Here is a 12728-nt window from a genome sequence, read left to right on the forward strand (position 1 = left end):
TGGTCCACCGGATACCAACCTCCCACACCCCAGGTATGGTTTGATTGGAAGTGAGTTGTTGCGCCAAACTTTATCAACTCTTCGGATGAGTTAATAAAAATGTGTGTACGTGTTTGTTTGTTGTTTTTTTTTCGCAATCAGCTTTGCTGACTTGCTGATGAGTAATCTAACTCGCTATCTTAACACTCTCTAATGCACAGCAATGCGTGGAAGGAAGAGGGGCTAGCAATAAGGGATGCACGTATACACGTTACATTGCACCCTAGTCATCGGGCGGCATTAGCCGGGGTTCGGTAGGCCTATACCGGAGACAGAAGCTAGTGAAACGTGCCCCAGACAGGACGTACCAGGAGCAACAGCGGAGGCGCAAGCATTCGGGGTAAGGTTCACCGTTGCGCGTCGGTCGGGCGGCTTCTGTCGCTTCTTCATTGCCAAACGGCTCGGTTTCGGTGCATGCTCGGTACAATCGATTCCACTATTCAAATCAGCGTACTGTCCCCAGAGAAGTCCCCTTTCGATCCTGGGCGGAAGACGCGAGCGCGCGCCCGGGAGGCGTGTTTCGGGTGAAACATTAAGTCAGCAGACCGGCAGGATTAGGTCTCCTCGAAGATGCCGAGAGTACAAGGCGTCGAAGAATCGTCGCTCGTAGTGTGTGTTAGATCTGCGAAACGAAGACGCGCGCACGAGAAACCAAGAGCACCAAGAGTGTTCCGCCTTTTGCGCCTTTTGTCGCCTTTGCCTCGTGTTTCGCATGCTCCCCGTGTTCTTGTGGTGCTCCTGTTCGCCTCGGTGCGCTTTAATTCTTGCTCCCCGCGGTAGCTGTGATTGATACGATTCGTTTGATGGTTGTGTGTTACTCTGCTACGCTTCTTTTTTCTCTCCCGGGACAGACGGTACAGGGGGCACCGGTACAAGGGGGCACCGGTACGGACGGCTGGTTGGTTGGTTGGTTGGTTCTGCTCTAGTACAGCTACGGTCCACACGTCGCGATCGGCGATCAGTCGATTCGGCGCAATGGAGAAGCTCGGTTCGATGATGGAGTACCGGTTGAAGACGCTGACAAGCTGGATGGTGCACACCGGCAACGGCACACTCGAGGCGCTGCTGAACGACGCCTGCGACACGCTCGTCCTCTGGCCGTGGACGACCGGCCTGTGGTACGGAACGCTAGGCCTGGTCCTAACTTACGGGTTCTACCTGTTCTACTATCAAGCGGTGGTGTGGAAGCGGGTAAGTTAGCCACCAGTAACCAAACCGCCCGGAACTCGCGACCTATCAACCATGCTCACTGTCTCTCCGTCACGCGTTCGGCTCTCAGGACCTCACCGATATCGGCTACAATCACATCCTGGATGCGGCCGGCATCGGCAAAAGCGACCGCAAGCGGGTGGACACGGTCAACCGGGCACGGCGATTGCGCAAGATCGGAGACCGTTTGCCGCCTCCGTATCCCAACGGTTGGTTTTCGGTGCTCGAGTCGGAAGATCTTGCCCGCGGGCAAGCGAAAAGCGTCGACTGTCTCGGTCAGAATTTGGTCGTCTTTCGGACGGATGCGGGCGAGGTAAGCATACTGGATGCGTACTGTCCGCATCTGGGCGCCAATCTCGGTGTCGGTGGGATTGTGCGCGGCGACTGCATCGAGTGTCCGTTCCATCACTGGTCATTTAGCGGGCGGGATGGCCAGTGTACCAACATCCCGTACAGCAAGTCCGGCACGGTACCGAAGGTGGCCCGGCTGCGCAAATGGCGCTCGCTCGAGGTGAACGGGTTCATCTTCGTGTGGCATCACGTCGACCCGGAGGTGGAGCCGTGGGAGTTTAACGTGGTGCAGGAGATTGAGGACGGGCGTTGGGTGTATTACGGTAAGAACGAGTTTCTGGTCAACTGTCACATCCAGGACGTGCCGGAGAATGGGGCGGACGTTGCACATCTCGCTGCGGTGCACGGTCCGAATATGATGTCCGGGAGCGATATCCGATACTCACGACCTGCCTGGGCCGATTTCGGGATGCACTCGTGGCTGGCAAGGTAAGACATTTTAGGGTGCTATTGGGGAGCTATACCACCGAACAGGAGCGCTAACGTTTTCCCGTACCCTTTCCGGTTAAAAAGCTGGCAAGCGCCGGAAGAGGGCGATCCCACACACGTTGCCAAGATGGATCTGGTGCACTCGTTCCGGATATTCAACAAGTTTGAGGTAGGTAAAATCGACGTCCGTGCGTACCAGATTGGGCCGGGGTATGTGCAACTGATGATGATGACGGGCATGGGACCGTTTGTCGTGCTGCAGACCGTAACACCATTAGAACCGCTCGTACAGAAGGTGATCCATCGTTTCTATGCACCACGCAACGTGTGGAACGCAATCTTCCAGAAGTTTGCCATCCTGGCGGAGAGTATCATGGTGGGTAGTGGAGCTGACTATTCTGCTAACGTTAGTAGGTCGGTACTACGCAACTCTTTAATGTTTAATGTGCAACTCTTACAGTTCGAGCGCGACATGATGGTTTGGAATCACAAGCAGTTTATCGACAATCCGCTTCTGATCAAGGAGGATCGTCTGATCAAGGCTTACCGGAAGTGGTACAGCCAGTTTTACTCCGAAAACAGTGTCAGCTTCACGATGGCCAAGGAAAAGCTGGACTGGTGAAGCGCCACAGCCACTGCCTCACTGTAAACCAGTAAACATTCCAAAACTAGCACCGAAGATGGCGCATACTAACACCGAAAGCGGTGCAGTGATCTTCCTGTACTTAGTGCGTTCCCAATCGACATTAGGTTGAATCTGCAAACTGTAGCTTGTAAATCGAAGGAGAGAAAAGAAAAACATGTAAAAAGCTCACTCAAGGGGGCGATGAAGTCCAGGCGGGTGTGCTTGCCGTGAAGGGAAAACCTTCTAGATGACATGTTACCATGCTAGAGATAGGACTATGAACATAATAAAGATAATGAGTTTTGTATTTTAACGTAAGAGTCGTATCTTATTTTAATTAGCACGTTACAGGGCGAAACTTTTGGGGGTGTTGGATGTTGCTTATCTAATCCGTCAACAGCGTTTCGTTGACTGCCTTTTTTTAACTTCTAGGCTTCAATCTCAAATCGCTATCAATCGCGAGACGTTCCTCGTGATCGGTTGGGAATACCGGAAGTTAAAGAGGGTCGGTTCTACAGGTTATTGGGGATCGCTATTCAATAATTAAATAACGATTGACCAGTTGGTGATTAATAGCGCATTGTGTGATCCGACGGCCGTGAACTGGAATGATGATTCCTTACCGCGGTGTGTGTAATAGCATGTGATGGATAATCAATTCTTCGTCGCATTGTTGAGCAGCGTGACGCAATAACGGCCGCTTATCGCATACATTTTAGAAGAGGACGAAGTTTATAAATAAAATACTATTAAAAGCATGCACGTGTACGTACTACAGTTCCGTTTGGTACGATGGCTCTGGCTCTGACTAATTCTGACTTATTTTATCGATGTATCTAGCTAGGACAGAATTTTGAATCGCGGCAAATCGGAATTTGGAATCGGAAAATTATCATAAAATCTTTTATGAGATAACCGAGCATGCCCGGCTTAAGGCAAAAAACAAAAACAGGGAGGAAATGTCCTAGTTATAAAGGAGGAAATGCGGCGGAAAGCGAGATAACCGAGCATGCCCGGGATAAGGCAAAAAAACAGGGAGGAAATGCCCTGGTTATAAAGGAAGAAATGCGGAAGAATCATTTGCGAATGAGGAAAAACAGGGAGAAACTGCTACTTTATAAAAAGAGCCAATACATGCGTGTTGACAATACGGCGCAAGCCGTCATACTTAAAATAAATAAATAAATAATTATTCTTTTTTGAGATAAAATTTGAAATCCATTAGCCGGTAGTGCGCATGCTGTCATATTCTCGCTGCACACCACCAACACCATGTCGAAACATTTCACAGCCCATTTGACACATTTGAAACATTTCACCCCATTCACCCCATCGCGCGAAAAAGTGACGTTCCATTGCGGGCGAAAAGCGAATCGCGCTGTTGTTGTACTGTGCGGCAAGTTTTATTTACGTTTTGTCACCAAAAAACATAGCCTCCAATTGCACGATATTGGCTACCGGTAGGCTCGAGTCCGTGCATTTCCTTTTTTGTGGCAGCTAGAAGGGTTGCTACGTGTTATTGTGTGTGTGTGTGTGTTTTGTTTTCTTTGGAGACAAAGACGAACCCGGACCTGAATTGGAACCGTAAACTCGCCGAGCACGTAAACAAACTGCCTTATCATTCTCGCGTTTGGTTCGCAGGTATGTATGAGGTTAAGTTGCGCTCGGGTGGGTTGTTTGGGCGAGGGTTTGGAACAAGCGATGGCAAGATACTTTACCACGGATAGATAAGATATCGGTGAAGTGAATAGCTCGTATAATGGGTAATCCATCATGTAACAAAGTACCACTTGAACTGTAAAGAATCTTCCCTGTATCTGCCCCCCCCCCTCCCCCTTCGTCCCTCCATATATTCACTTTCGACGCTAAAATGTGGCACTTGGTCAGTTGTTCCATAACGCTGCACACAACCACTATGTCTGACGGACACGTTCGTTCCAGCCTGCCGACGATGAAACCGACTGGTGACGTGCTGTCCGCGCTGCGGAAACTGATGCAGAATCTGCCGAACAATCTCGGCACGATCAACGCGTACATCATCCCGTCAAACGATGCGCACCAGAGCGAGTATCTGGCGGCACGGGACGAGCGGCGCGCGTTCGTGTCCGGGTTCGACGGTAGTGCCGGTACGGCGGTGGTAACCGAGCGGGAAGCGCTGCTCTGGACCGACGGTCGCTACTACCAGCAGGCGACGAAGCAGCTCGACACCAGCTGGACGCTGATGCGGGACGGCCAACCGACCACACCGTCGATCGATGCGTGGCTAGCGAAAGTGCTGCAGCCCGGTTCCCGGGTCGGGGTCGACGCGAACCTCATCACCGCTTCCGCCTGGACACCGCTGCAGACCACGCTCAAGACGGCCGGTTGCACGCTGCTGCCCGTCACACCCAATTTGGTCGATCTGCTGTGGACGGACCAGCCGGCCGTACCGCACAATCCGCTGTTACCGCTCGGCACCAACTTTACCGGGGCGACCGTCGCCGAGAAGCTGGCAACCGTGCGGGAAAAGCTGACCGACAAGCGGGCGTCCGTGCTGGTGGTGAGCGCACTGGATGAGATTGCCTGGCTTTTGAACCTGCGCGGCACCGACATCGACTACAATCCGGTCTTCTTCTCGTACGTCATTGTGACACAGGACACACTGTACCTATTTATCGACGCTGGCCAGATGCAACCGTCGGTGGAGGCCCATTTCCGTGCGAATGGTGTCACGGTGGAGGTGCGTGGGTATGACGAGATACACACGGTGCTGGGTGAGCTGGCCAACCGTACGCCACCGCCGGCCGGTGGCGGACCGCTGGTGTGGATCAGTTCCGGGTCGAGCTATGCGCTGGTAGCGCTGGTGCCGGAGGAACGCCGCCTGCACGACATTACGCCCATCAACCTAATGAAGGCGGTGAAGAACGAAACGGAAGCGAAGGGTATGCGGGACTGTCACGTGCGTGACGGTGTTGCGCTGTGTCAGTATTTTGCCTGGCTCGAGCGCTCCCTGCAGGATGGTGTGGCCGTCGACGAGATAAGCGGTGCGGCACGGTTGGAGGAGCTGCGCAGCCGTCAGGCACACTATAAAGGGTTAAGCTTTACCACGATCAGCGCTTCCGGACCGAATGGATCGATTATCCACTACCATCCACTGCCGGAAACGAACCGCCCAATTACGACACGGGAGCTTTACCTGTGCGATTCGGGTGCACAGTATCTGTGAGCAGACCGGAACCAAAACACACACACTCATAGGCACGTGGATTATAACGGTTTTTTTTTATTCGATTTAGCGATGGCACCACGGACGTTACACGCACGATGCATTTCGGTGAACCGACTGCCGAAGAGGTGCGCGCATTTACCCACGTGCTGAAGGGACAGATTGCGCTCGGTACCGCCATCTTTCCGCGCAAGGTGAAGGGTCAATTTCTGGACACGATCGCGCGTAAAGCGCTGTGGGACATTGGGCTCGATTATGGGCACGGTACCGGCCATGGTATCGGCCACTTTCTCAACGTACACGAAGGACCGATGGGTATCGGTATACGGCTGATGCCGAACGATCCGGGACTCGAAGAGAACATGTTCCTGTCGAATGGTAAATGGGACGCTGCATTGCGGAATGATTGTTGAGCGCGTTTGAATGTTTTTATGTTGTGTGTTCCCCTTAGAGCCCGGCTATTACAAGGACGGCCAGTTTGGGATTCGTATCGAGGATATCGTGCAGGTGGTGACCGCAAACGTAGGGACCAACTTTGATGGGCGCGGTGCACTAACCTTCCGCACCGTTACCATGTGCCCGATCCAGACGCGCCTGATCGATGTGAGCCTGTTGACGGTGCGGGAACGCGACCATATCAATGCGTACCATCAAACCGTGTGGGACACGGTCGGGCCTTTGCTGCGCGAAGTCAACGATCAGGATACGCTTGACTGGTTGGAGCGTGAAACTAAACCCATCTAAGATGGGTGTGCCGCCCTACGGAAAGGTGACACCCGTTTGTGGATGGGAGTAGAATATTTCGATTTGATCGCATTAAAATTATGTTTTACTAGTGATTTGAGTGCTTTTCCTAAATACTTAATGACTTAGGCCTGTGGCTCAGCTTCATCGTTCCGATTCAATCGCATGATATTCCGAACAAATATTTTTGCTGCAATCTTTTGATGAAATCGGAAGGGTAAGGGGGCGGGGGGGGGGGGGGGGGGGGCGAATGTATTTAAGAGTACAATCGGAACCTATTTCCATCATTCTGATATTTTTTCATGCTTTTTTCGGGAAAAAATTGGAAGGTTCTGTCATCTGTCAAATTCCATATCAAAATTTGAGAGGGGAATGCAAAAATAAATCGGAACGATGGAGCAATGCCACAGGCCTTTGGTAGAAGTTATTAAGGCAATCTTGTCAATAGGGGAAAACTTTGCATTTAAGTACCTTGGTCGGCAACGCGTGGTTCATTGGGTGCGAAACAATTGCTTGTTGTGACAGCATACACGCTATGCCTAAGATCAAAACAAAGCAGACCCGTTCCGTCAATGCAAATAATTGTGTTATGAGCTACAGTGATTGAAATTGTTCCATTTCATTCGTTCTGGTGATAGTGCTCGTGGGTAAGAATAACGCAAAAGCTGTTAGTACTATCGATACAGATTGTTACACAATCTTCAGGCGTACCCGGCAAACTGCACGACGTAGCGGCACAGCGACAATGGCAGGGGATCCGCTGAACGAACCGATACTTGTGACCGGTGGTTACGACCACACGATCCGCGTTTGGCAACCGTACACCAGCCAATGTGTCCGCACGATGCAGCACGTCGACTCGGTAAGGATGCCGCCATTAGCACCAAACCACACCGATACAGCTTCCACAGGAACTCACAACTTTTCCGTGTTCTGCAGCAAGTGAACTCGTTGGATATCTCCCCGAAGCGTAACATGCTGGCGGCTTGCGGGTATCAGCACATCCGGCTGTACGATCTCGTTTCCAACTATCCGATCGTAAACTTCGAGGGCGTAATGAAGAACGTAACGCGCGTCGGCTTCCAGGAAGATGGCAAATGGATGTTTACCGGGGGCGAGGATGGTAAGGTGCGGATCTGGGACATGAGCTCCCCGAACCCGGCCTGCAAGCGCATCTTCGACTGTCAAAGCCCGGTGAATGCGGTTTGCCTGCTGCCGAACCAGGTGGAGCTGCTGATGGCGCACCAGGGTGGCGGCATCTACCTGTGGGACGTAAAGTCGGACCAGCACGACCATCTGCTGCCGGAGGTGGAGTGCTCGATACAGGATGTGGCAGTTAGCCCGAACGGTGCTTATATGGCCGCTATCAACAACAAGGGCAGCTGCTTCATCTGGATGCTGACGAGCTGGAGTGGGCCACCGGGACAAGAAATTCAGCTAACCCGGTCCGATGCAAAGCTGAAGATACAGGCGCACGAAAAGTATGGTTTGCGGTGTAAGTTCAGTCCCGACTCGAGCCTGCTAGTCACATGCTCCGGTGACAGTACGGCACGCATCTACTCGACCGACACGTGGACATTGCAGGCGGAGTTGCGCATCGATCGGTACTGGGTGTGGGATGCCGCCTTCAACAATGACTCCAAGTATCTTTTCACCGGTAATGTGCGGCCAACAGAAACGGGCAGTGGATTTTACAAAAGAGCTTTTTCGTTTCTTTTTACAACAATATCCGTTTTTTCCCCTCTCCTGTTTCCAGCCTCTTCTGACAGCCTGGTACGATTGTGGAGAATCGACACAAAGACGGTTGAGCGCGAGTACGCTGGCCACCTGAAAGCAGTCACTGCACTAGCCTTCCAAGATGAACCGATACGCAACTCCACCGACACCTCCGGTACGGGCCTATCATCCACCCACTAACACTACTTATATTCTGTCCCCCTTATTCGTTTATTATTCTTATATGATGTCCGAGACAAACCAGCAAATGTCCAAACCATTGCAAGACGCTGCTCAAGATGAGCTGGACATTAATACTAATGCAGGCACTGCTGTAGCTATATAGTAATGTCCACTTCATCTTGAGCAGAGACCTGAAACGGTTCGAACGTTACTAGTTCATGCCGGATGTCCTATATTGCGCTTTATTTTCGAAATCTGTGTCTTACGAACCATCCATTGCACGGAGGAGGAAAGCACACAGGTTAGTCTAACTTTTAACCAACCTGCGATATTTTTTCAGCATCTCGGGTCTTATTTTTCTCCTCTTTTGGCACTACAACTTCGAGAGCTTTACTTTCTCGGGAGTGTTTTGTTGGAAATTTAGCTATTTTAGCCGATATCTGTCAAAACATTTGAGCAATTATACCTGAATAGCTGCATGCCAGTTGTTGTATGGAGTGCATTTTAGTCGCAATATGCCAAAAAGACATACAACACACAAAAACTTTGCTGAAATCACACCATTAAACAATAATGGGCGATTGAAATTAGTTCGTTTGAGCGTAAGTCGAGCTATTTTCTGTTCTGTAACTGTGCTTTACGTTGTAAGTTACAAATTAAACTATTTTATAGTTTCAAACTGGTGTTATCATAAGCTGCATGTGGGTCATCCAATAAGATTAATGGGAAAAAATATACTTTGAATAAAATCTTGCAATACACATTGCTTTCGGTATGGTAATCTGTTACTTAAGCGCTTGTGTTGAGTTTGTGACGGTTTTTTGACGGTCACAAACAACGACCTGGCTTGGCTTAATGACCTTCTATTGGTAAAGCCGGCCATCTAATGATTTAATAGACTCCGATACCACGTAGTTAAATAGTCAAATTCTTACTACGGAGGGACGGTTCGAGAGAATTCAGAATCGCCCGAATCGCCTGCTAGTTGAGCTAGTAAGCAACAGATGGCGCTGCACGATACAATGCACCCAGCATGCAAGTGAGTAACGCCGTTGCGTTAGCAACCGTTTACAGTTAAACGCCACGTTCAAATTTGAATTTCTCCTGCCAGCTTCAACTGCAGTACGCAACACAAAGTCATCTTCTTGCGGTAAATGTTTTGGAGCTCTTAGTTTTATTAAGAATAGTGTGTTTTCAGTGCATTGCAATTAAGTAGTTGTCCAATTTATTCTGTCTCTGGTGACGCCCTGCTTCGCTTCGCAGGGTATGCTACACGCATTATAATATAATTCGGGTGAGAAACAAAAAAAAATTTCGGGAAGAAAACAAAACAACATCAACGCAACGTAGCGTGTTACAATTGCTTGGTGTTTAAAGGTTTAGGCTTAAAAAATCAATACTGTATAATTTTGCTGCGACACACACTTTCCATCCCGTTTCAGCTATGCTTAAAGTTAGCTGTGTTTTGCTACACATGTGTGTACGCGCCTGCATGTAAGTGTGTGTGTGTGTGTGTGTGTGTTCATTACCTTAACATTCTTCGATCTGATCTAGAAGTACACATTATGCACTTAATAGTAAAAATTAAAAACAAAAATGGACTTCTCTTACACGCTTGTGTCAGCTCTCTTTCTAACTCCATTCTACTGTACGCACCCTTATCCTTCTACTATTCTCTCTTTCGCTCTCTCTCTCTCTCTTGTTCTCCCTCACTCCGTGGATCTTCTTAACACTTTAAAATAACTTCCAACGCTTCTGCTTAGTTAGTAATGTTCGACAGAATGTTCAACCATCCACGCGACTAAAGCTATCGGTTAACGCATACAATTAAATAGACAATTAGCATAGAAGAAGTACAAAAAAGTTAATTCAAAGAGGGATGGGATTTGTTTGTTGCGCGATTTTGTTCCACGCTTCATGCGAAGCAAAGTCCGAACGCTGCTCGGACACCCGCCATGCCACCGCCGTACGATAATGCTTACTATTGTGCAGGTGTGTTAAACTACCATTTCGTTTTATCTTTTCTTCGACTTTACATTTTTGTTGCTGCTGCTAATGTGTGTGCTAAAGTGGCTTAATGCCTTTCTTCCTTTCTCTCTTTTTCTCTCTCTCACCAACTCTTTCTTGATTTTTATTCGCAAATATTTTACACACTTATCTTGGCGTGTGATTTCTTTTGTTTTGTATTTTTCATACCGTTTCCTTTTTTTTGTTTTGATTTGTTGTATATTGTTTTAAAATATTCAGTCTTCTTTGGTAAGTGGTAACGAAAACGGAAAGAGTTCTCAAACGATTGCATCTCTGTTTTGCAATTTTCCCCATTTTGGTTTACTTTGCGGTAATCTATTGCCTTTTTTCTTCCTCCATCTCTCTCTTTCTCTTTCTCTTTCTCTCTTTTGCTTCTCTCTCTCTCTCTCTTTTAAGTTTCTGTAGTAATTTTGGTTTTTCCTTATTCAATTTTGCCATAGTATCCTTGATTGGTTTACAAAGTTTTTTTTAGCAGTTTTCCTCCTGACTCCAGCAAGATAACCTACAAACACCAATTGCGAGGAGAGGTTCATTTTGGACTGTGTGTGTGTGTGTGTGGCTGTGTGTAATGCAAAAAAAGAAACAAAAAACAATATACATGATGCAGCGGTTTCTAAGATTGTTCCTTGGGTCCCAACCAAATGTCAACAGAAGCACAGGTTACGAAGGACGCACACAGAAGCGAAACGAAACTAGCAGTGACACATGGCGTTATGAGTGTGTAGTGTAGTGGTAAAAGCAATCGTTTAGTGTAACAGTCGTAAGGATAGCAAAACACTCCGTGCACAGCTGGTCCATTGGTATTATTACGTATTACGGCTGTTTAGACTTGTCACGGGCTGCTAATCGGTAGCAGACAATGCATGCATGCATTACGTATTTAGTTTTGTGCACCTGTATGTGTGTGTGCTGGTGTTTTAGGGCGCAGTGATAGTCTTGTTTCGATCGTTTCGCGCATACCATCTCGTGACGTGCCTCACCTCACATACGGTACGAATGTGACGCTTGACTAGAGGATCGAGTCATCAGACGTATTCACTACGCTTCACCATTAAGGTATGTGCTTGTTTTGTTGCTGCTGTAGTGTTTTTTCGTTTTTATCCTTACAACATTGTCTTTCTAACACGATACTTCTTTTCCAAAGTCTAGCTTTACTGCTATGTTTACTTAAAACAAAAAAGCAAAACCAAAATAATAATGGGTAATTCCAAGCCTAAAAATATCCTTAGCCTTACTCGCGCCGTGCATAAACTATCCTGCCGGGTGGCATTACATTTAATTTTTTTTGGTATTCGATAATTTTGCCCCATTTAATTAGTAAGATTTAAAGTTCATGCTACAATTTTGCTTTTTGCTCCACATGAACCAAAAACATTCCCAAAAAGGATAACCAAATCGAACCGAAAAGCACAACAAAAAAGAAGGAAAATAGAAAAACAAAATGGTGGAACGATGGCGAAATATTAGATTAAAAATTATTATGACGACAATTATGACTGATATGACCAGCATTCGCGAGGATTGTTACACGTTTTATGTTTTACGTCTTGTTCTCTCTGTTGGATAGCTCTACTTTCTCTCTCTCACCCCCTCTGTTTTCAATATCCTAATCTCTCTAGATTTCTTTTCGAAATTTTCTTATGAGTTCCATGAATTCCAAATAATCAACTCATCTCCCACAAACACACACACACACATACAAAATGCTTTGTTCGGAAGAGGGAAGGGAGTGAATTAGGGGGTGGACTGAAGGAAGGCTGACCAGGATGCACTAGAAACTGGTAAAAATGGCGAGGGCAGATTCGACACTCAAGTCCTCAAGTTCTGACAACTTTCGTATGCTCCAAAAACTTCCTCAAACTCCTTCCCCTCTCCTCCCCCTCACCCGATGCTCATTCCTCGTCTTTAACTCATCATCGTCGGCCATTGTTGAGGCGTGGCTGGGCTGAGCGCTCGCAACAAGTAAATGTAAGGTAGAGGAAAAGAAGCACTTAAAAACAAACGACACAACAACCAAAAAAAAAAACTACTAAACTATGTTTTGTTTCCTGTAATGGTGGTGGTGTTTATTCTATTTTTCCCTTCCAAGTTTTTCTTCGCCTTTCCTCTTTTTTCTCGCCGTTGAGTTGTCGACGCCGTTCAGTTCAATTTCAGTGCTAAAGCTCCTGCGCTCGTGTCTGGACTGGTTCGCTTTACTAA

The 12728-nt window shown here is 48.0% G+C and overlaps 5 protein-coding genes across 5 annotated transcripts in view; 3 read left to right on the forward strand and 2 right to left on the reverse strand.

Annotated features, from left to right (window-relative positions):
- Positions 1-9932, reverse strand: part of LOC126558747 (septin-4) — a 141488-nt gene extending 131556 nt beyond the window's left edge. Inside the window, exon 1 of the mRNA XM_050214817.1 lies at positions 9927-9932. The gene's annotated coding sequence lies outside the window, so the exon portion shown is untranslated. The remainder of the gene's footprint in view (positions 1-9926) is intronic.
- LOC126568277 (armadillo segment polarity protein) overlaps positions 1-12728 on the reverse strand; it is a 369973-nt gene that overhangs the window by 108616 nt on the left and 248629 nt on the right. The gene's annotated exons all lie outside the window — the stretch shown is intronic.
- Positions 921-2665, forward strand: LOC126557744 (cholesterol 7-desaturase nvd). Its single transcript, XM_050213625.1, has 4 exons — positions 921-1230; positions 1319-2028; positions 2113-2404; positions 2489-2665. Exons 1-4 carry the CDS (start codon positions 1015-1017, stop codon positions 2648-2650), a joined length of 1380 nt encoding a protein of 459 aa, XP_050069582.1. The 5' UTR covers positions 921-1014; the 3' UTR covers positions 2651-2665.
- LOC126556543 (xaa-Pro aminopeptidase ApepP) lies at positions 4569-6602 on the forward strand. Its single transcript, XM_050211821.1, has 3 exons — positions 4569-5854; positions 5929-6236; positions 6310-6602. Exons 1-3 carry the CDS (start codon positions 4569-4571, stop codon positions 6600-6602), a joined length of 1887 nt encoding a protein of 628 aa, XP_050067778.1.
- LOC126559146 (protein LST8 homolog) lies at positions 7348-8519 on the forward strand. The gene is made up of 3 exons (XM_050215264.1): positions 7348-7464; positions 7542-8259; positions 8359-8519. Exons 1-3 carry the CDS (start codon positions 7348-7350, stop codon positions 8517-8519), a joined length of 996 nt encoding a protein of 331 aa, XP_050071221.1.

The sequence above is a fragment of the Anopheles maculipalpis genome, chromosome X (assembly GCF_943734695.1).
Source record: "Anopheles maculipalpis chromosome X, idAnoMacuDA_375_x, whole genome shotgun sequence".
Lineage (NCBI taxonomy): Eukaryota > Metazoa > Arthropoda > Insecta > Diptera > Culicidae > Anopheles > Anopheles maculipalpis.